At 36.4% G+C, this 24,347-nt stretch overlaps 3 protein-coding genes across 3 annotated transcripts; 2 read left to right on the forward strand and 1 right to left on the reverse strand.

The window, feature by feature from the left end:
- The first annotated feature begins 8,101 nt into the window (after positions 1-8,101).
- Positions 8,102-10,439, forward strand: LOC114410225 (protein TRANSPARENT TESTA GLABRA 1-like). The gene has a single exon (XM_028374069.1). It carries the CDS (start codon positions 8,998-9,000, stop codon positions 10,003-10,005), a length of 1,008 nt encoding a protein of 335 aa, XP_028229870.1. The 5' UTR covers positions 8,102-8,997; the 3' UTR covers positions 10,006-10,439.
- A 3,722-nt stretch (positions 10,440-14,161) lies between these two features.
- LOC114410226 lies at positions 14,162-15,466 on the forward strand. The gene has a single exon (XM_028374070.1). It carries the CDS (start codon positions 14,309-14,311, stop codon positions 15,185-15,187), a length of 879 nt encoding a protein of 292 aa, XP_028229871.1. The 5' UTR covers positions 14,162-14,308; the 3' UTR covers positions 15,188-15,466.
- A 4,810-nt stretch (positions 15,467-20,276) lies between these two features.
- Positions 20,277-21,369, reverse strand: LOC114410228 (NDR1/HIN1-like protein 26). Its single transcript, XM_028374071.1, has one exon. The coding sequence runs from the start codon at positions 21,297-21,299 to the stop codon at positions 20,667-20,669; it is 633 nt and encodes a 210-aa protein (XP_028229872.1). The 5' UTR covers positions 21,300-21,369; the 3' UTR covers positions 20,277-20,666.
- Positions 21,370-24,347: the final 2,978 nt, after the last annotated feature.

The following is a 24,347-nucleotide window of genomic DNA, read 5'->3' on the forward strand; positions in this document are numbered from 1 at the left end:
TGCACAGTACTTGCAAATTGGTCAATGATGGCCTCGATTTGGATAACTATGCCTAGAGTCTCGTCAGAGGTAAGGGGGTTATGCAATTTCTTCAAAAAGTTCAGGTGCCCAAAGGCAGCAGAGGGGTTCTCTTCAATGGATTTAAGCACATCTTTCCGTGCGTATTCCGTTGATAGCTTCAAGAGCAGACAATCTTGGCGTACTGAAGAGTTTATTTCAGCATCAGATGAGGACGAAGCACCAGGAATCTTTTCACTTGAGGTGTTGGCTTGACTTGTGTTCAGCAGGAGTCGAAGGGCTGCAGCAGGGTCTTCATTTTGCATTTGAATGAATGTATCTTCTGCGATCCCTATGCTAGCGGAAAGTTTAGATGTTGAGGACACCGGGTAAATGTCTGAGCCTCCAGCTTCAGCCTCTTTTATGGCCTCTTCATCGAAAAAGTTTTCTTCGGATGAACTTTTCTGACTCGATTCATGAGGAATGGTGTTATCTGACTGGTTCGGCTCATGAGGGTCATTGACCTCTGCCCAACCATGAGGACTACTGGATCCAATGCCTTGACCTTCACCCCATTCCTCAACATTCACTGCATCCGCCTCAGGAGCGGGAGATGTTCGAGCACATGAGGGTATTTCTTCTGCAGAAACATTTTGTTGTACCTGATTCGAATTGTCATGGAAAAAGGTTAACAAATAATTTCGTATAAGCTATGATTAAAATCACATTAAGAGAATGATACCTCGACGGCAGGTTGTTCTTGTGGTAAGTTCGGTTGCTCGACAGGGTTGCCCATCTCAGCAATAGAAGGAGCAGCTTCTACTTCAGTGCCGTCAATATCGGTCGAAGGTGGGTGGACGTCAACAGGTTGATTGTCACCTTGTTCTTTTGAAGACTTGGTCTTTTTCTTTTTCTTCTTGGCTGGCTCACCACCCTCGACAGCCACAGAAGGTTCAGGCTCGACCTGCTTCACTTTCTTTTTCTTCTTAGGCATTTGAGCCTGGGAATTGCCTGCCTCTGTTTGTTCAGCAGACTTGGTCGAAGTCGTAGGTAACTTTCTTTTTCTTATAAGTGGTCTTTCCTCTTCTTCCTGTATTACGAGGGTAAAGAATTGTCAGAGTATAGACTTGAAAGAAAGCTATAATATTGACATTAGAAATAAAACTTGCATCTTTCTCTTCGTCTAATTCGACGCCCGCATGCTTCGAGCGTTTGGAAGTCGTGGTAGTCTCAGTACTATCATCTTTCTTTTGACTCTGAAAAAATAAAGAAATATGAGGCAAGACGTTAAGATTAAAAGATAAGTCAGAAGAGTTACCTTTTCTTCTTGTTTCCCTTCTTGGATTTTCACCCCAGTAGGTTTCTTGGGTCTCACGTAAGCTCGAGACGTTTCAGCACTTTTCTTCGTCATGATTGTTTTTCCTGAAAGTAATAATATTAGAAAAGGCAAAAATACATATCAATTTAGAAAGTCAAAAGTAAGTTAATACCTCGAGCTTGAAGGTTTGAGCGAATATTCTCGACCGTTGGTTGTGTAAAACCACTCTCAAGCCTGGAGATCATGATAGTAGTGTCTCCAACTGAACGGGTCGAATAATATTTTTCCCACCAGGTAACAAACCCCATGGTGCAGAAGTGGGAATGGTTGAACTCAAAAGGATGCAGGTTATAGTTTTCATCAAGAGAAATCTTCAAAAACTTCTTGAAAGTCTTTTCCGAAAGATTGGCCCCTCTTATGACGTCTTGAGGATCTTCGAACAAGCTTTTAGGACGAATTTGCGAGAGGCCAAATTAACTTGAAACCAAATTAGGCTGGTATCCAACCAGGCCCAAATAGTTCGATTGAACACCTGTACGACAAGACAGGATCTGTGGATTCAAGTAAAATGACCATATTGCGTTCACTTCTTCTTCATTGTCCGGGTCGACAGTAGGGAAATAGTCAGTGAACCAGGCTGGGCCAACCTCTCGACTAATGAATGGAGCATGTTGGGGAAGAAACTTGTCAAAGCTCAGGAAAATCCTCATATACTTTAGGAACAGCTTTTGTGAGCTTTGATCCAAGGTCTTGGGTGTTAGTCGAAGTGCTCTCTGGCCTTCGATCGAGCGATTTGCAACTTCTTCAGCATAATCTTGTGGGATTATTAATCCCATTTCTTGTTCAAAAGTGGCATTAAGCCACAACTGGAGAAGCCACATAGGCCCAGATACTAAGAAGGAAGACCCATCCTTCGATTTCTTCAGATCATCGCATGCCTCACCAAGCGATTCGTATAGCACTGCTAACAAGAGGCGTCCAAATCCAAAGTTCTGACCTTCATGAATTTGTAATGCCATTGGAATAAATCTTTTGGCTACTTGCAAGGATTTCGTGCAGAAGACATAGTGAGATAGCCACAGGGTTAAGAAGGCTACGTGCTCTTCATCAGAAACCTCCTCTTCGACGGGTCCTTTGTGTTCAGCTATATATTTGGAAAAGGTGTTCTCCTTATATACTAGTTTGATATTATCACTAGAATTAGTGGGGTCGTAAGTTTCTCCGCTAGGTCTAAGACCTGTGAGGGCGGCCACATCTAAGAGAGTGGGGGTCATCATCCCACACTTAAACTGAAAGGTGTTGGTAGAAGATTCGAAGAAATGCATGACTGCTATCAGCATTTCTGGTCGATATTCAGGACCAGATCGAGAGAATTGTATCAAATCAAAGATGCCATATGTCTTCCAGAAATCCTCATACGCTTGTTCGACTCGATCAAGCCAAGGTAGGTAATCCCTATGGGCTATTGACGGGGCGGATCGAAAGAGTTTGTGGGGTTTGCTTAAACAATTAAAGTTGTAAGGCTCACTATCAAAAATCCTAGGTTCACAAGTTTGGTAGCAGGGAAATACCTTATTCATTTTACTCGAAAGTGATGCTTTGTCTGGTAGGGGGCCACCAAAAGCGTAAATTGTTCTTTCCACTGCAAAAGGGATCATCACCTCTGATTCCCAGGTTTCTGTTTGTTCTGCGTTACCATGGGGTTCTGGGACCACCTTCTCTCCATCATTCCTGATTGTAAAGTGTTGCCACTTCCCAGCAAACGGAACTGATTGTTCTTGCGACATCGTAAGAAATCTGAAAAAGGATGATTCTTACGAAGGGTTTGGTAACTGATAGAATCAGTGAGTAAAAGCTTGGATTCACGGAGAACAGTGGCAAAGCTCAGAGATGCGGTGAGGTTGATGATGAAAGGAGTAACAAGTTGATATGAAGATCTGAAAATAAGAAGGTTTCGCCGGAGATAGGAAGTAGAAGAAGAAGGGTTTTTGGAAGCAAAGAAGCTGAAGGGGTTTTCTGGAGTTTTTTGGCGCTATTTATGGAGTTTCACTTTAAAAAGGAAAAAACAATATAATAATAATCAATGGTCAAAAATCAATCAAATCAAATTTCCTTCCGACTCCCCAGCGTGACACGTGTCCCACTCTGCCTAGAAAAGTGGAATTAATGATGGGTAGTGGGAGATCGAGGCGACGGTTACCAGTAAACGTGCCATCATGTCACCGTTTCAGGAAAACTGGTAGAAGAAGAGAAAAAATGTCAACTTCTCATCTTCCTTCGATCTCGAATCGAAGCAGACATTTTTTGGGGGCAATTTGTTAGCCCATATTTTTGATGAGCTAAAAATATGCTCTAAATACGAATTTTGTCAGATTCTGTTTGAATCGAAAAGAAAGAAGAGTCTATGGAAAGGGATTCACAGGTTCAAGGAAGTATTTACAAAATATAAGGCTAAGACAAGAAAGAGGGCTTCGAACCATTGGGCGAATCGAGCTGGCGTAGGGTCGAATCGAAGTCAAGGCAACAAGATTTCTGGACTTAGCGCAATTTCTGACAAAACTTCACAAAATTAGTTCGACTTCGAGCGATATGGATAACCGTTCTAAGGAGCAGTTATATGCATGCAAGGTGTACGTAGCAGGACACTTGGCATTAGGGTAGTGTTTCGACCGTTAGGGCAGTTTATTTTCGAATGTCTATATATAGCAGTTTTTTAGTCAGAGTTAGGGGTCGCAAATCATTTCTACAAATCCTTATACACTCAAAGTACCCAGTGCAGAGAGAAACGAGTACGCAAGGAGAATGTATGATTGTGAACCATTTTAAGTTTCTGTAAACTTTACATTTCAAGTGCAATGCAATTTACGTTTCACTTTATAATTCCTGCCTTTTAAATGGTTCATTCGATCGAATGAACTCGCTGATCCTTTAAATTCTGCAATTTACCTTTCCCTTGTCAAGTTACTTCCAGCATTTCGATTCTGTCAAAGAATTTTACTTTCTGCAAATCTCAAACCAGTGAATGTTTGTTGCAATGATGAGCATTAAAGGCTTTACATTTAATGCAAACACACAAATGACATGCTCCTGAGATTCACTAGTTGATCTCGCAAGCAATTAACTTAGACTAGCGATTGTTTACCAGATTTCAGCGTAAACAGGTATTTTTTAATTTAAGGTATAAGGGTCCAAAAATATGTTTGAGAGTAAAATTAGTTTTAAGTTATGTTTGATTCTCCGCTCAAAAGTATGTTTGGGAATAAAATTTTGCCTTACAAACTTAATTTTGAAGAAACAAGACTTCAGATACTTTCACAAATTCAATTTGTAAACTTTAATTCAAAATGCACTAAATCAATTGATTTGATTTAATAGAGTGATATGAAGAAGGTGACATTTCCCAAATGCACTAAATACGATGTTGGGCTTGAATGATTATTTTATTGGACTCATAGTATTCTTTTCTGGTTGTGCTTCTTGTACTTCCCATTGCATTATAGAAAATCCATTGGGAAGTGCAGGAAACAATGGTGGGAGTGCATGAAGTTTTACCTTTCTTTGTTGAGTTTTTACAGCATAAAAGATAGTATTGCTTATCAAAGGTTCCTTTGACTCACAACAACCAAGTCCACTTCAGAAATAAAAACTAGAATCAATGAGGTTATTTGCTTATAATCCAGTAATCCTCCAGTTTAGGGTAAACTTTTTCTTCTTTAGTTAGATTGGGCTTTACTTGGGTTTAGTCTAAACGGTGTAGATATTTGTTTAGGCCCGTAGTGTTTTGAGGCTCGTTTATTTTCTTCAACCAATATGCATTAGTGCATTTGGCCCAAAAAATAGTGGTAAAATAATGTAACTTTTTTTTAGGAAAAACGAAAATACGATTAGGAAAAATAATGAAGATATATTAAATATTTAAGCAATATATTTTCTAAAAGTAAATGTCAAACAAGATCAGGAGCAATGACTACAAATTTAGAAAAAACATATTATTTTTTCCCTCAAACTAATAACAGTAATAAACAGTTTTATTTATATTTGTTTTATTTGATTCAGCATATTTTTTGTTATTCCTAAGATGTGATTGCTATTTTAATATTTCTTTGTTTTATTATTATTATTAACAAATATTAATGTATGCCACGACAAATTAATAATCAGATAATTAATTTAAACATGAAGCAAGGACCTCCATTGTATCCAAAAGGAGAAGCAGACTAACATTTATCTTTCATTTTCTTCGGATTTGTACTCTTCGTTGAGTCCAACCCGTCATTCATTCAACACGAATCAGGCAACTGCAGCAACAAAGAAGCTTTGAATTGGAGAAGAAGAAGAAAACAAAGCTTTAGATATTCTACTCAAAGAGCTATTGCCAAGTTAACGTTAAAAGCAATGATAAAAATCATCTTTCGTTGTAACATTTTAGCGAAAACATTGTGTTATGACGTGAATAACTCCTGTACACAGATTTGCCAGGTAGTTAAGTGTTATGTGGGCATTAACGTTAACTAGAACGACAAGAGGTCAACGACAAAATTAACTTATTAGAGTATTTATATATTTGTGGACTAAATTGGTGATTTAAATAAATTTTCCAGGATAAAATTGACACCATGCCAAGTATATTTTTTGGAACCAAATAGGTTATTTATTCATTTTTTTAATCTCTAATATCAAGTAACTATTAATTTATGATGAAACAATAACGTTAATAAATGATATAATAATAATATTGATAGTCTATTGACTTGCTATGTCATCAAAGAGTCAAAGACTAATATGACTACCTTTCATCAATTGTTCTAAACATTCGAATATTTGTAGTCTATAAAATGGACTTTTTACTAATACGGGTAATCTTGCAAAACTATTTACCAGTATAGGTGTATTAGAAAACTATTTAACGACAATGGTATTTTAACCAATTAGGATTCATGAGATGTAACTTATAGTAACGCGCTGTATTTTTCGCTTATCATATAATAGAAGACACCCCTTTGATTCACTTCTTCTTTTCAAATATTTTTTCAATATAGTAGGTGCTACCCTGTGTGCAGCCCATAGGAGGCGCCATCCTGATAATCCCCATCTCTATTCGGTATTTAGCACTGGCAAAGCCGACTCTAAAAAAGAAAAACATATGATAAATATTTGTTTGACTAAATCTCTTTTAACGTTTTCACTCAATTATTGTCGATCAAGTTAACGTTAAACACTTGTTTAATGACTAGATCTCATATCATTATTTTTATTTAAAACACTAATGTTTGGTTTGATTGTTCTTACTTTTTACTATTGTTTTTCACTATTTTTTATTTTTTATATTAAATCCTTAAATAAAAAATAGTGATATTTTTATATTTAATAGAGAAAGAAAAACAACATTTTCTTAAATGAAACAAGTTCTAAGTAGTTTTCATTTTCAGTTTGCGTATATGTATAAATAAATAGAAAAAATGTTTTACCCCGACTTTTCTTTATTAGAATCGGTTTGACTAATGCTAAATACCTATCAAAGATGGTGTGTACTAGTTGATGTCTCTTGTATCCTAGGTGACAAAAATCATTTACCTCAAATTCATAGGCATTGTTAGGGTCTCATATATCTAAGATATTATCCACTTAAATGTTTGATTGGCTGTCAAAGTTTTTTCCTTGAAAAAAGTGTCTTATGGGTTGGAGGAAGGACTAACTCAGCTATCCCAAAGTCCTATCCCTTTTCTTGTCCCTCGAATAATATTATGGCACATAAATTAATATTTCACATGTCAACAATTTAAAATTTTAATGTCGATAGAGTAAAAAAGAAGAATAAATTACAAATACATCGCTTGAGGTTTAAGAAAATTACACACGTCTTTCCTCCTTTAAAAAACATACACACATCTCTTTTGAGGTTTGAGAAAATTACATGTCTTTCCTCAAATTTAAGAAAATTATGCAGGACTCCCTTTTGAGTTTTTAAAACCTACACAAAAATTTCCTAAATGTCGTCTAAACATTTGACAATAATAAGCATGTGTGTTGACAATTTTAATTAAAAAAAGGTTAAAAAAGCAATGTAAAGAAATTAAAAAACCTAACACTCACTACAACAACATAAAAGTAAGTTCGAATGTATTCAAACTTAACATTTTTATATTTAGGTTAAATTACTCATTTGATCCTTATAATTTCATGGTTCTTACCTTTTTAGTCCTTATAATTTGAGAGTAGTCTTATTAGTATCTATCGTTTACATCTTAATTCTTTTTTAGTCGCTATAGGTTTAAAGTGTTATTTTTAGTCTATATATTTTAGATTTTAATTCTCTTTTAGTTCCTATAATTTTTAAATTATAGGAACTAAAAAAAATAAGAATCATAAAATTATATGAAATAAAAAGAACACTTTTAAACTGAAAATTAAAATATAAACTAAATGAACAAAAGAAGTAAAAATCATAAAACGATAAAAAATAAATGAATAATTTAATCTTATATTTATGAGGACAAAAAATATATTTTAACCTATTTAAATCAAAATCATTAATACATATGACAACTTATTATTATGAAAATATTTAAGCCAGATTTAGAGAATTTTTATAAGTTAAAAAAAATGTATAATTTTCTTAAATATGAAAGGAAAAATGTGTAAGTTTTACAAAAACAACAAAACGTATATATAATTTCCGGACATCAGTAATTTTTTTTTTTTAAAAAAACATGGTGATGCCTGTGACTCTTCTTCTTCCCATTCTCTAAAGTACCATAACCACTTCACCCACTACACCTCCCTCTCTCATTTTTCCAGAAAGAAAAATTCTCTTTTTACTTCCTTCCGACTTATCCACTGACTCCTCCTTCTATTTTTTGTGCCAATTGATTTATCTCTCACTCATGGGTAATTTCGCCAAATCGAAGGATATGGGGCAATAGAATTTTAAGCAAAGCAGCAACTCGTGTTTGTCGACCTTAAATGCGAAAAGTTGCAGAAATGCTTTCCCTATGGCACATGATGGTCGATGACGTTTAGCAACACCAAAATCACCATAAAGGTGTTGAGGGGTGAGGATGCACAGATCGGACTCACTGCACCGCAGAAGGATCCGAACTCCGCGAGCGAGTTGAGATTAAAAAAATTGGTGAGTATCGGAGAAGCGGAAATTGATTCGTGAGAAAGCGGGTTCGATGGAAAGTGAGTGGGAGAGGGAAGAGGAGGTGGAGATGCGGTGGCTGGAAACAATGAGAGGGTCGATTGGGTCGTCGAGGAATAAGGGAACAAGAAGAAGAAAGGTATGTTGGGACGAAGGTAGCGACTAACGAATTTAAAATGCAATGATGCTGACATGTGAAATTTTAATTGATGTGGCATAATAACAGCAGTTTGAGACAGGTGATTTCAGTTCAAACAGTAGTTGATATCGACGGTAGAAGCAGTGGTTGACGGTGGCAAGGTAGTAGGTTGCGTTATTGATATCGACGGCGACGAAGGTGGCCCAGGTGAAGAAGACTGGAACATGACCACAAAATTCAATGATCCTTCACCCCAAAATTACTATGGGCAATATCGACATTCTAATTTAAGGGTAATATGGACATTCAATATTGTAATATATATATATATATATACCCTCGTGAATTCTGGCATGCCACAACACTTCCAGTGATCATCTTCTCCATCCAGAACGAACAAAAATGGAGAATTCGACCCAAGAATCCCACCTCCGATCCGAAAACTCCGTGAGCTACGAATCCCCCTACCCAATCTACGGCATGTCGTTCTCCCCTTCCCACCCCCACCGCCTGGCCCTCGGCAGCTTCATTGAAGAATACACCAACCGCGTTGACATCCTCTCCTTCCACCCCGACACCCTCTCCCTCACCCCCAACCCTTCTCTCTCCTTTGACCACCCTTACCCTCCCACCAAACTCATGTTCCACCCCCGCAAACCCCCCTCCTCCTCCTCCGACCTCCTCGCCACCTCCGGCGACTACCTCCGCCTCTGGGAGGTCCGCGACAACTCCGTGGAGGCCGTCTCCCTTTTCAACAACAGCAAGACCAGCGAGTTCTGCGCCCCCTTAACCTCCTTCGACTGGAACGATATCGACCCCAACCGCATCGCCACCTCCAGCATCGACACCACCTGCACCATCTGGGACATCGAACGCACCCTCGTCGAAACCCAACTCATCGCGCACGACAAAGAGGTCTACGACATCGCATGGGGAGAGGCCAGAGTCTTCGCCTCCGTCTCCGCCGACGGCTCCGTTAGAATCTTCGACCTACGCGACAAGGAGCACTCCACCATCATCTACGAGAGCCCCCACCCTGACACCCCTCTGCTCCGTTTGGCTTGGAACAAACAGGACCTGAGGTACATGGCTACTATTTTAATGGACAGTAATAAAGTTGTGATTTTGGATATTAGGTCTCCCACTACCCCTGTTGCGGAGTTAGAGAGGCACCGTGGGAGTGTGAACGCTATTGCTTGGGCTCCTCATAGTTCCACGCATATTTGTTCTGCTGGGGATGATACTCAGGCTCTTATTTGGGATTTGCCCACTCTGGCTTCTCCCACTGGGATTGATCCCGTGTGTATGTATTCTGCTGGCTGTGAAATTAACCAGCTGCAGTGGTCTGCCGTGCAGCCCGAATGGATTGCCATTGCTTTTGCCAACAAGATGCAGCTTTTGAAGGTTTGAGGTGAGTCGAGGGAGAATAAACACAATTCTAGTTACTCAAACTTGATTGTGGGATAGATAGGACTCCTTTCGCGGATGCTGCAACTTCTTAGTTCTCGTGGCTTGTGTATAAGAGTGAGTGAGTTAGTACTATATATAATACTATTGTAGTTGTTGACTGTAAACTAGTTTGCCCTCCTCATGTTTTACTTGTAGCGAAATTGATGATCAATTTGTCTGTTGAGGATAGCTTTTAGATACATGTATGTCCTGTTCAGGATTTAAGATTCCATGTCTGTTGATGTGGAAGCCATAACTATTAGTTTCTTAGTAAACATGAAAAATCACATGTCCAGATGATAGTTGTAAAATGTTCAGTGTATGTATTAGCATTTGATTGTTATTAAACTCCCTACCTCTGATATGTATGGATCTGTATTTTTGACTTTTGACCATATGCTTTCACGCTTAGCTCCATGACTAATGCCTTTGTTTGTTATAGCTTAGAGCTTCCTTGCTAAGCATTTATTTGTCCAACCATAGTCTTTATGGTTAGTATCAATCTCAATTCTGAACTCTGAGAATACAATATTCCTAGACCACTATAAGCTCACCATATTTTTGAACTAAGTGTTAATTGAAGATTGACTTTGGCAATTGTATGCTAGCTTTCAAACTCGGCCGAAAACTCATCATCTCATTAAGAATATGCCACTTGTTCAGGACTGTTTGGTATTGCTGGTGATTTTGGTGTTTATTTTAACTCAGGCATTTTTCTGGAGCTGTTTCAATGACAAATTCCCCTTCTTTGTACACTGTCACGCTCCTGAATTGGTGCTTCTTTAAGCATCACTTACCTATATAAAAATTTACAATTATGTGTTTTGTATCTTACTTCCCACCATATATGCTCTCTTCTTCCTGTCCTGTTTGATCTTTTATGTTAGTGTTTAAGCCACTTGCCCTAGTCTTCAACATTGATGTTTTGATCACACCTGTAAAATCTTTTGGTTTGCATGAGTTAGTCACATATCTTAAACTTTTTGTCATGAAGGCTTTAAAGTCAATTCTTAGTGGTTTTAAGTAGAGCTTTATACCTGCAGTTTAGCACTCCCTTCAAATTGGCTTGCAATATTAATGTTAACGCTGTGTAAAGGAGTTTGTTTTTCATTCAGCAACTTTGACATTAATGGTGTAAATAATATGTAATTCTGATGACTATTTTTTGTCATGTTCTCCCAATGCCTAAAACTGTTTGATGAATGTACTTGTCATTTTGAAGTAACTGTACACTGGACTTATTGTGTGCGTTGGTGAATATGCTTTGGAACAACATTTCATGTCTGTTTCAGCATATGTTTCTGCTACTTATAAGTGATAGGATCGCTAATAGGGAAACTGATAACTCCAATTAATTTGAAGTTTTGTACTCATGTATATTGGCTTAGTTAGTGCTTTGTCATTTTATTTAGAAGCAAACTTATAAACATTTGTGAACGCCCTACTTGATCTTTATTCATGTTTCTTCTCTGCAGATGTCCTAGTCCTAGTATTTGTTTGGATGTTTTTAAGTGCTTTGCTTGATACAACCTTCCCTTCTATGTCTAAAGAATAGTGTTTCCTTTTACGTTGATATTTTCCTATTTTAAGAAGTGCTGCTTGAGACTATGTATATTTCTATTTCCTGTTAATATTTATAGTTAGATCCTCCACCTCTGCCTCTACCCGTCAGTTTCTTGTTCTTGAATACATTAAGAAGTGGTTACGAATTAGATACTAGTTCAAGTTGAATCTGTTTTTCCCGTTAGAATATCATTAAAAGAGCCCTATTCAATATTAGAAAACGAATAATATAGTCTTGTTGGCAATGAATCTTAGCATTTCTCATACATGCATAAATTGCTGGACATGTACAATGAGACATTGACTTTAAGAGTTCCAATTCCTCCCACATTCTCTTCATTTCAGAAAATTACTCTGAAATAGTTAATGCTCCTGGCTTAAACCATGTAATTATTCTTGTAACTCAGCAATTCGAAAGAGATCTCCTTGAGAAAATATTTCTTTCAAATCATTCCAGACATGAAAAGCATTTTTTGTTTATCTTTATATAAACAACACTTTGAGCCATAGAAGGTAATAACGTATCAAGGATCCAGGAATGGATGAGACTGATGCTTCTCTCTCATGCTTGATTGCTTGGATCCCCCACATTTGGTACTTGAATCGTGTCAACAATGAATCTATATTTATTCTTTGAAATCAACGCTTGCTTCATCAATGTTACCCCATGTATGATAGGTTCTCCACTCAATGGTGGTGAAACCACAATTGCAGTAGGATTCTTGTTCGATGCACATAATACAAACTGGTGGGATGCTCCACTTGTACTATAACCTAGCCGTTGATTCGAATTCAACGAATGCAAATTCCTTGCCATTTTTGTGTAGAAGATATAAAGAGCTTTGATAGCATCAAAGCTTTGGAGAAAGCGATAAAACAAGAAGAATGTATATGAAGCAAGTATAGTCTTCCATTAAAGGAAAAATACAAAACTGAACGATACTTATATTACTGTTTAGCATAAATAGCTTGCCTAATCAACAGAAGCAAAAAGAAATCATGACATGCCAAGAGGGATATATTTAGCTATTATTTATTACACGATGTGAGTCGACTACTATAAACTAAGCTATTGTATTTTCTTTCCTTTCTTCATCCAAGTCATTTAAGTGAGCTAATATTAAATAATGAAATCAATTGACTTGACTTAGATTATACTATGGATTCAAACTGAAAAAGACAAGAAAATTAACTCGAAAAGGATGACGTTTATTATTATCCTCCGTGTCAATATTTTTTTTAACTATTTTGTGGTGCCTTCATTTAAGTGATATACAAAGTATATGACAAACAAACTACATAACGAGTAAACATTATAGAAAAAAAATGATGATAAACAAAGTAAAGCTAATCACTTTATACTTTTCTTTCAAAGATACACTTTCTCCCACTATATATAATAACTATTTTTTTTAACTAAGAAGTGTTTGACTCATGCCTACCATAATAATAAGAGTAAATTACACTCGCATCTTTTGTATTTTTCTCAAATGACACATGATATTCTTTCATTTTTTTACATTACTTTTATCCCTTTTTTTTAACATTGTTAACTAGCGTCAATTAAAATATGTGAGCAGACGAAATTATTCTAATATTTTTGTTAAATACTCAATAACAAATTAATAATTGACATTGTGAATGGATCTTTCTTAAGACAATAATGATTTTTCCTTAATATTTGACTTTTATTTTATTGTTGTTAACACTTGAAGAAGATATAACTTTTGATTGAGACATTATATCAAACACATAGTCATAAAAAATAAATATTTCAAAGAAAGAAGTTAAAAACAAAAATACAAGAACAAAACACTTGAATTTGAAGCAAAAGACTATATTCAATCAATAGGCATTGTTGAGAACACGTCTAACAAAAACGCAACAACCAAACGACTCAACACGCACAAAAAAAAATGAATTAAAGAAGAAGAAGAAGAAGAAGGAAGAATATTAACACATGCGTACCAACAAGGTAAGTTCATGTCCAATAAAAAGCTGAGTTTACGTCCAATATTAGAGAAAAAAGAAAAAGAAGAAAGAGTGTTAAAATACTTTTAGGTTGCAAATGATGTCATGTCTTTTATGGAGTTAAAATGAAGAATATGAAAGTATTTTAAACATAAATTTTTATTGAAAGTCATGTGATCAATATGTGTCTACTTTCTGTTAAATTATTAGACGATGTTTAGGAGAGAGAGAGTATGAGTGTAATGTAAGCTAAATAATTAAGGAACTTTTTTAGGATGTAAAAAAAAAGAAATGTTGAGTGTAATTTAAAAAAAAACATAAAAAATATGAGTGTAATTTGGTCTAATAATAAAGAATGAGGTGAGAAGTTTAAGAAAAAATAACAAAAAAAGAGAGCAAATGCAAAAGGCCACAATATTATTGGGCCTCTGAAAGATGCAGGCCAGTCCAAGTAAAGCAAAAAGTGGGACCACAGGAATTGAGAACCACAGAGATGAGACAGAGTGAATGAGGCCACGTATTAGTTATGAAGAAAGGCCAAAGCGGAGAGGAGGGGTAAAAAGAAAAAGAATATAAAAGCGCAGCAGAGGAGAGTAGAATATGAATATCTAATCCCAAAACACAATTTACAAACCCATCCCCGACCTCGTATTTGTTTTTCCAAGCATGGACCTTTCCATCAACACACGCACCCCTTACACGCTGCATCATCATCGCTCCGCCGGTTGAGATGTTCCCGCCGCCGCCGCAGACGACCCTCCCCTCCCTGCCGGATCTACTCCTCACGGCCCTCTCCGTCTGCTTCCTAGTCTCGTCCTCGAAGCCCCACATCGGCGGCTCCACCCGCTGCCCCTTCCCGCGTCGCTTCCTCAAAATCCCCGCCATGTCCCTCACAAACACAACAACGTCGAAATCCTCGAAAAACAACAATCTCAACAACACCCTCCTCCCTCCGCGCCGCCACAGCTTCGCGTCCCCGCAGTCGCTCTCGGAGTGGCTGAAGCCGCGGCTCCCTTCCGAGTCGTTCGCCTCGTGGGGCGTGAAGCCGGGCACCAAGAACGTGCACAACCTCTGGCTCGAGCTCTCCCAGGGGGAAACCTCCCTCGCTGACTCCACCCCTCCGGTACGAACCGTCCACGTCGTCCTCGTTCGCGTCACCGGAAAACACGGCAAGATCCTTGTAGAATCGCACCAGGAGTTGTCGGACGGCAACGTCAGGAAGCGCGGGAGGCCCCTGTCGGAGAAGATGAAGCCCAACGAGGACCCCGAATCCGCCGCCGTCAGAGGGATTATGGAGGAGCTCGGGTCCGCTATTGGCGGCGGATTCAGAGCTGCGAATTTTGAAATCGATGACATTGTTACCATTGATCCCAATTCGTATGAGATGAGGGTTGAGGAGCGGGATTCGGGTTCGTACCCGGGTTTGCCCGGTTGCTACGTTTTGCACACGCTCAGTGCCACCGTGGAGGGTTTGCCCGAGGGGGATTTTTCCACCTACGAGGTCGATGAGTATGGAGGGGTTTTTCAAGACAAAATTGTTGCGGATGAAGCTGTTTCTGTTAAGAAGCATCATTGGACTTGGGTTAGTGCTGATTCCATGCACACTTGATTCATATCAAACTTGTTTTATTTTTTTTTATAGTGAGTTTAAGCTGACATTTTTTTCCTGGGTTATGTTGGAAGTTTTTATTATGGATGAAATATTGATACCATTACCAACAGTTTTTTTTTTTTTTTTTACTTGTATTATATATTTGAGGTAATAAGGTGGGGGCAATTATTAGAGTGAAGCTGCTACTTCTTGTACTTGATGTCAATAAAGCACGCTAGTATAGAATTTGTTGTAACTATGGCATTTCGTGATTCTCTTTTACTTCACTGTTTTGCATTCTGGCTTTTGCTTCTGAGTTGTGATACTGGACAACTTGGCTTCCCAATCCGATTTAGGGTGTCTATATTTCCTAACATATATGTATTGGCAAATTTTGACTTGGTGGTTGGGTGTATAATGAAGTGAAGCCCTAAATTGGAGTTTCTTTCTTGAATGCCAATTATCCAATTTGACAAGAGTTTTAAAATAGCAGTGGTAGTCGGATAAGTTCTGTTACTAATGCTTTGAGGGTGTGTTGGTATTTGTGATGCTTCTCTGTCTTCTTTTTCCATCAGAGGATTTCAATGCGTTTTATTCTTTATTGGCTGGAATCTTCACTGAAAAAGAAGTGTATGGGACGGAAATTCTCTTCGGCCACAACATCATATCGTGAATGAATTTATAAAAGCTAAGGGCGTTTTTAACAAGGATGAAGCATGTCATTCTCTCTTTACCCACCAAAATGTGGCTCTTATTATATGAAATAACGAATATAACTCTTCTATTTGTCCGAGTCAATCACGGTTACAAATTTCGAAGAATTTGGTGAGGATGACCTATCCCTATTCCAACACATTTGGCCAGTTGCCATGTTAGAGTGAATGCGGCCTTTGCACACTATTATTATCAAAGAGTAGATTCCTCTCCCTATGCATCTACATTTATACTGTCAGCATCTCAGAACTACCAAGTTACTGATCATTCAGTTTGAAATTTATTTTTAGTCTATTAAAACTGAAACGTCAAATGTTCATTGCATTATAATTTTGTCAAGTTAGTATTTCTGTTGAGGTGTGACTTCTCATTTCACTTTATCATGTGATGTTTTATATTATAACCTTAATATCTCATACTATTCTTTCGTTATAATTATATATGCTCTTAATTACCTTAAACAAAAGGTTACAAACTCTTAATTATCGTAAACTAAATATAATCATTACATAGTTAAAAGGTTAATGCCTGCTATAAAAGTTGTTCGTAGCAGACCTCTAATCCTCTATCACTTCTAGTCACATTTAATAACAGGTTCACAGACGTTCAAGCCAAAGAACTGAAGAAGATACAACATACAACTATTATATTGAAATAGATGCGCTTGTGTATTAATTTTGTAGAAGACATAAGCAGAATCTATTATTGCTTGATCATCCCCCATAGCACACACATGAATCAACCCCGCTAATATCTAACATCTTGAATTAAAACTAGTCAATTTTTTTTTTTGAAAGATAATTAAAACTAGACAAGTAACTCCATATGCTGGACTCGATATAATATCCTCTTGTGAGTAGTGTCTAACAACACTTTGTTCAAGACCAACGTGTAAGCTGAGCCTACGATGGGCTCGGGCCAAATTAGTAATGGGTCCAGCACATTTTCTATCAAAATTACCCAACCCACATATGGGATTCAATTTGGGACATACACACAGCTAATAGGATTTTGGAATTAGCCCACACCTTTGGGAACAGATAAGGTGTATTATGGAGGCTGGGTATAATCATATAGTTGTGAATCATCTGCACCCTAATTCTGTAATAAGGTGCTTGCAGTTGGGAATACGTAATTGATTAATAAAGACAAAAATACCGTGGGCATAAAAGTTTAGTAAAGGAAAAGAAAACTCAGTTAATAACCCATATTGGTTCAAGTAGAAGGAATTTGATTTCCAAGTCTTCTCAATGAAAAAAAAGAAAAAAATGTGAGGAGAGTATATATATATCAAACGTCCAAAACCACTCAATTATGTATATATATTATCAAAATTGTGTCATAACATGAATCAAATTACCTATTATTCCTTAACTTCGCTAATAAAGTGTGTTTAAACTGTTCAAAATTCCTTCAGCATCATGAGGTCCCAGTTTTTTTCTTCCCTTTTTTTGCATCATAAATTAAGACTAGCGTCGTTTCTAGATATAACGGTTCTTTTAGGAGGTGATGCCCTATGCTTAACCACTAAGTCTGCTTCCGAAATTCACAGATAAAAAAAAGGGTCAACTTCCGAAGTTCTGATTGATGAGTACCCTACTCATTTGCGTATATACTAATAATGGATGGGTAGGGATTTGGAGTTGGAGATGGTAGAAGCAAACTGTACATATGTAATAGACTAATAATATGTACACAACTTTTTGACAAATTTTGATGGATGCCGTAAAAAGTACTCGGTATTCAAGCAAACGAAGTTCAATTTTCAGGGTTATTCACTAACCAACGTCTTGCCTAACATTTGGAAGCGACTTTCATGTCCATAAATAAAAGGCGTTGCACGTCGATTTTTCAAACGTGAAGTATCAAACTAATTAGCTCCAGCAGCACTTCGAAATTGCTTGTCCTTAACAAAGAAATCAACAAGCAATTATTGGGTCACCTCTTGCCTCAACGACAAGGTACACCTTTTTTTAGGTCTAGTTTGATAGAACTTTAGTCTCATTTATAATCAACATTTAAACCTAAGTTATGATACAGTATTTTGTTTTATCGTTAGAAAAAACAATTTCCATACTTTCTAAAAAAAAACATATGTTCTAGTTGTATAATTTTCTCAAGATTTTTCAAAATTAATTTTATCCAACTCCTCTCGTTAAATCAAGCGGGCATTATATTAATGTTCATTTAATCCTTATATATAATTAAAAATTTACACCTTTGATCGACCAAACATTACATATGTCCACTCACAAACAAGAGTCGAGGACTATATGCTTAATTATTCTTGCTTAACAGATCTGTGTTTCGCAAAGTGTAATATTTGTTTCGCATTACTTTCAATTTAAACTCCAATTTTCGTGTAATCAATATATATATATATATTAAACTGTTCAGCAGCTTTGCCATGCATTGTTGCTGGACTGTGTGACATTGTTTTTTTCACTTTGATTTCTTTAAAAAAACCGCTTCTCATACTTAGTTGTTATTTAAATACAGATTTGCATGCAAGGAAGAGGTAAGGTTAGAAAATGATGCACTGATGGTCTATTTAGATGGAAAGAAAAATAAAATAAAGAAGACAAAACATGACTAGTTATAAAAAAATTGTCTTATTGAAGGAAAAATAAAATGAAAAAAGAGAAGTTTTTATAAAAAATAAAAAGTTAAAATTTTCTCTCTTCTCATTTTTTGAATTAAAAATTCAATTTGTTTCTACTTAATTATATTTTCTTTCCTCTCAAATAAACAATGGAATAGCTTGTGCCACATGCATGGTCTAGGTAATGTTACTTGAAGACATTATAATTTCTCAAGGTAGACGAATTTAAAGTTACTTTTTATAAAGAATTTCTGTTGAGGTAGGTTTCCGTGTTGACTGACTTTGTTTAACAAAGATCCTAAGTGGGACAAGTATTTGCTATAATGCTTGTTTGAATTATTACTACTTTCTACATTTTCACTCAATGTGGAAGAGGGCTTCCTCATTTTGAAGACTGGCATCTGTATTTTGTGTCACCTTGATTAGACCAATTAAATTTGAGAACTTTTAAATAGCTTTATGTACGTGCATAAATCTTTTGGGACTTGGGAATTTGGGATGGTGGGTGGAAGTGCTTGCTATTGTCAAGTTTCTTTGTTTACCCTGCCATTTTCACGTTAATATCAGTTCCAATTGTAGGGACCGGTAGGTAGAGATTTTTGGCTTTTATAATCCTGAAAAAGCTATTTGACTTTACAATATTTGAGCCACTATAGTTTTATATTAGAAGAGTGATATGATGAGACTTAAGAGAAACGATCTGATTTAAAACTCATTACCAAACTAGCTGCTTTAACTTTTGTAGGTTTACCCTTCATGCATCTGTTCGGTAAGTCATTAGCTGTCAATAACAACACATTCCAAATACTAGAAGTGTAATGGTGCATTTTTCAAAGATTGATTCCCTTCATAATACCAATTTTTAGATTGTAAAAATTTCTCAAAATACAAAACTTTTTAAAGATGAACACAAATAACAAAAACTGCAGAAATATAATATTTGTTAACTTAATTTCAGAGATGAAGTGAAAGAAGAAAACAAAAATTAGAAGCAAGTGAGAAGAACTGAATTCCTGCAAGAAGAGTACCTTTACAATAAAAGGGAGTAATGCCTTGTTACCGGAGATAATTTCACTAAGTAAATTTAATAGAACAAGTCAAGATTCTTCACTAATGAAGTTTTTGATTTTCAAAACTCCTAATTTAATCAACGTGGAGTCTTTATTTAAATAAATACTTATAAAGTACCCAACAACAACCACCCAAACCTTTTGACTTAGTTATATGTATATATATAATCAGTATTCATGGGACAATGGTTAAGTACAAAATTTTCAACTGGCAGTTTCAGAATATGCATGTAACTACGAATTCCGAAAATGCTGGCATAGTCGACGTCGCATAGATGAAAGAGTAGCTCTTGGTAATCAAGGCGTGACAAAATGCTGAAAATCAAAAGAGAAAAAGTGTTTAACTATCAATCCCAGATTTAGCATCCCCTGGTATATTCGTTTGAGACATGCATGGCCAGTATCATCTCTTTGGTATTGCTAAAAAAAGACAGAAGAAAAATGTAAGCTGATTCATGGTTGCCAAAAGTGTGATTAAAGTATACCATACAATGATTCTTAAAGGCAAGGAATTGACAAGTAAAATCTGCAGATTCTACAAAGAAAGCTACCAATTTCCTCCTTTTTCTTTCACTCTCTCTTCTCCGAATCTTGTCTATAGATTCTTGGATCAAAGTTTTTTTTTTTCCTTCGTCTCCACAAAATAACCAAAGAAACAAAGGTGACCCCAATATCTACTCATGCATCCACTCCCAAAAGCCGCAAGAGAGATGCCATGAAATCCAACAATCAACTCTTTTTCATTTCTAATTTCTACCATCACGTGTAGAGCAAAACAAATTTCAATAGATAGTGGGAGAGAAAAAAAATAAAGAGAAAGAGATGAAACTAAAAGCAAAGAGATAAGATTATAGATTATGTATTAACCATCTAATATGCATCCTCTTTTCATTTTCCCTCTCAAAGTGTAACTTTTTGTCCTATCATTCACATATATATTATTATTTACAAATCACTTATAGTGGCTGCAAAATACGCTTCAATACAAAGCCAACCAACAAAATCTACAAACAAGAAAACTTGAATAGAACTCGCCGTGATATATGAATAGTAGATTATATATATCATTTATATGTTGAAGTTGTTAATTAGCAAGAAGATCATGGTGAGTTTAAAGTGTGGTAGAACACTGAGCCCCTTGCTTTGAAGTGAGAGGACCTGCAGGAATAGAGGGTCCAAAGGCATTGATGGCAACACAATTAACATTGAATCTGTAACGTCCAGAGACCCACGTTCCCACTTTCCAACGAAGCTTTCCATTGGCTTTGAGATTCAAAACTAGTCTTCCAACAATTTGATCACGACCAAGTTCATAACCAAGAGATGGAGCCACGGGTAAAGCATTTCCGACCAAAGATGCTGTTATGAGATTACTCTCTTCTTGGCCTTGATAGAAGGGTGGCACAGGGGTATCACCGGTAATTTGTTGGCCCTTGTAGGTTGCATAGAGTTGAATCTCGTCGTAGTAAATGCCAACTTTCTGGTTTGGGTTTTTGGAGAGGAGGGTGAGTTGGATGGAGGAGTTGAGGTTTGGGCCTGAGAGGTTTAGTTGGTAGATGTCAACTTCTTTGAGGGAGAATTGAGGCTTTGCAGGGTGGAGGATGAGCCATATAAGAAGTATTAGTAGTAGGATTGTGGTGAAAAATGCTGAGAAAGTGAAGTAGATCTTCTTGTAGTTCTTCTTGATTCTAAGTCCTTCTTTGCCAGCACAGTGTTTTGGAGAGGTTATTGTGATTTTAGACATTTGTGAGAGAAAGAGGGAAAGAGACAGAGAGAGTTGAAAGTTGAAAGAAGGGATGTTTACAACGTTAAGGAAGAGGGGGTCGGGTTGGTTTATAAAGAGAGCAGAAAGTAACAATTATTATGCCTGTAGCATGCTTTTGACTGGTAGCACTAATTAAGCTTCCCCTTGTGGTCATTAGTTTACAATAATAAAATGCAAATTCTAAAAAGTGTTTTTAAGATATTGTAGGGAAATTCTGGCATGGCACAGACGCACACGCGCTTATTAGTATGGGTAAATTAAGTTTAACTGATAACTTTTTGCTGAAAAATAACATAACTTTAGGCTTCTATATTGTAGGGAATCATACACTTGTTCACTTTCTTTTTAAAAGAACAATAATGTTAGTAAATATAATTTTCTATACATCAATTCGTATAGCATATTGCTATTTACTCTTCTTTTAGTATAACTATACAAAAAGTGAAAAACGCATATTCTAACATATACTTTTTATTTTACTTTTTCCAATATATAATTAGTGAAAAATATAACATGCATGTAATAAAAAAAAACCCATATAATTAAACGCTCCTTGAATATGTATGCACTTTGGGACACAAATGAATGACTTATTTTGAACGTGTAATTTGGTGCAGCTGAACGACACTGCACCATTCTCCGTCACTTTTCCATACCACATGATTTTTAATCAAAATCTTTTTTGCAAGGAATTGAGGAGCGAAGTTTCAGTGGTACAACGCAAGCTTTAGCCTTTTCCCCGGAAAACAAAATGTGCACGTTCTACGCTCATAGTTCAAAGGTTTAATAGCAGCATAAAGTTCACACATTTACTGTAGAAAGCCTATAATGTAACCTAGTTGTGTTAATGTAATAGGTATTTACGGTTGTTTCCACAGTACTTCTATACTTCCTTTTTTAAGGCCTTAAACTGCTTTGGTCGTTTTCACACTTTTGTGTAATGTGATGATTGAACGCTAAGAACCAAATTTGTGGCAATAACTGTCCCCGATGCAACCTGTTCTTTTTGGCGTAATTGGGTCCGCAGTAGCTTACTTTTCTCAAAAGATCTATTTCAGACAAAAACTTTGTTTAAGCAATTTAAGCCAAAAAAAAAAAAAGTGCAAGCTGAATTGAAGTTTCAACCTACCTTATAATTCATATGAACTTTGATATTTAATAACCTTCAAGTATTCAATAAAATGGTGTTAACTTGAATTAGCATTGAATTAAAAGTGTTCTACTTCTCTAGGCAACATTACCAATCAAAACTTCCGAGTAAACATCTTATCTTGAGGTTGTTTTTTGTATTGCTTGCTTTCTTTTAGACAATAAAAAGTTTAGTAGTTACAAGACTAAGGAACAAGCAACAATAGTAGCATGGTAAAGACGAAGCCAATAAGCCGCATGAACTGCACGTCACTGGTGGTGATTACCAGCTGTAATCACAGAAGTGAGACACGTGGCACACAAGAGGGTACATCATAATTCAGTGGGCCCCAGGTCCTCACGTCTCCAGTGTCACATATAATGGATGCCCTATTGCCCTGTGGTAGCTTAGATAACGATATTTTGGGAATTGCAAATTTAAATGATACTATATAGTATATAGTATATACAATATACTATATGATACTGCCACGATGATTGTAGGAAGAGGATACGGTGATACGGGTTAACTCTTTAGCAATAATGGGTGATTAGAAAAGAAAGGCAAAAGCAATGCTTTTTTTAAAAGAGCCGTAGAGGATATAGCCCAAATAGCCTTTGTTCATGATTAGAGATATGGTACAAATTGCCTAGTGGCATGTTCTCTTGCTTGTGCCCATTGGAAACTATATCATCATAGCCGCATAGTCTGATGTATATTATTCAGAAGATTAGTGAGACTTGTGGCTGTGATGATTTTCTAGTTAATGGCCCAGCCTGAGTTTTCATCGTTTCATTTGTTTGATTGATATAGTCTTGATAAACTTTTAAGTCGTTGATTAACCAAATAAATAATTAAGTAAAGGATTACCAAGTGAAGTTCCATCATTCATATCAATACATGGTGATGGTGGACCATTTGATTGCATTAATTTTCTGTCATTTGCCCATTTAGGACCCTTCTAGCTAGGAGTTTAGATACTACCGCAGAGACGTTTGACATTAAAAGTTTCTTTTTCAGTTATTATTGAGTATTGATCCCTTCAATCAATAGAAATTGATGGCCCCATGGCCTAGTTGTTTCTCCTCTTCTCAGCTGTTTCTCAATTTCTTTTGGTTATGTCTTTGCTCATGGACCATAACGACTCCCATTATGTTCAGATTATTTAAGGGACAGCCAATGTTTTGCTTGGTTTTATTGGGAGATAAAATACAACTTCCGCACCTCTATATTATGTTGGGTTTTTTCTTCTCTTTTCCTTTCATTTTCTGTATTAGAAATTATTTTGGATTTTGACTCTAATTTGAATTAATTTGGATGAATTCACTTATAGGACAAAATTCTCCCATAACTTTTCTTTTTATTCTAAACTTAAACTTGAGACCTCAATACTTGCTCCTTATTATACTAACATAGCTTAGTGATTATGTTGGTTCTTGGAACAACTGTGTATTAGGTGCAAATCTCTAGCAATGAAACGAACCTGAGAAACCAATCAAATAGGCTAACTGTAGGTGTTGCTAAAGCACTAAATAAAGTGAATCATCTATTCATCTTCGAATTTGGTTGTTGGGAAGTACAAGCAAGGAAAGGGGATGGTGGGGGACTGAGTTGTTTAAAATTTAGACAACCTTTGGCATTATTATTTCCAGAATGCCAAAGGGTCCCCTGATGGAGTATATTGGATTTGGCTACTAGCTTTTGTCCATTTCTGAAGTATGTATTCTGTTTCTGTCTACATACATTTCTTCTCAAATTTTATCCACAAACTTAATAGAGAATGGAAATGCTTTATTGCTACCTGCAATTCTTGAACGCAAGTACGATTCAACTACGCAATTCAAAAATTCAGGTGACAAGGATCCGAACTCCGATAATAGCATGTGAAAAGGAATTGT

The sequence above is a fragment of the Glycine soja genome, chromosome 4, assembly GCF_004193775.1.
Source record: "Glycine soja cultivar W05 chromosome 4, ASM419377v2, whole genome shotgun sequence".
NCBI classification, from domain to species: Eukaryota; Viridiplantae; Streptophyta; class Magnoliopsida; order Fabales; family Fabaceae; genus Glycine; species Glycine soja.

Excerpts from the sequence above, each read along its gene's own strand:
- LOC114410225 (XM_028374069.1), top strand. The coding sequence starts at position 8,998 with ATGGAGAATTCGACCCAAGAATCCCACCTCCGATCCGAAAACTCCGTG.
- LOC114410226 (XM_028374070.1), top strand. The coding sequence starts at position 14,309 with ATGTTCCCGCCGCCGCCGCAGACGACCCTCCCCTCCCTGCCGGATCTA.
- LOC114410228 (XM_028374071.1), bottom strand. The coding sequence starts at position 21,299 with ATGTCTAAAATCACAATAACCTCTCCAAAACACTGTGCTGGCAAAGAA.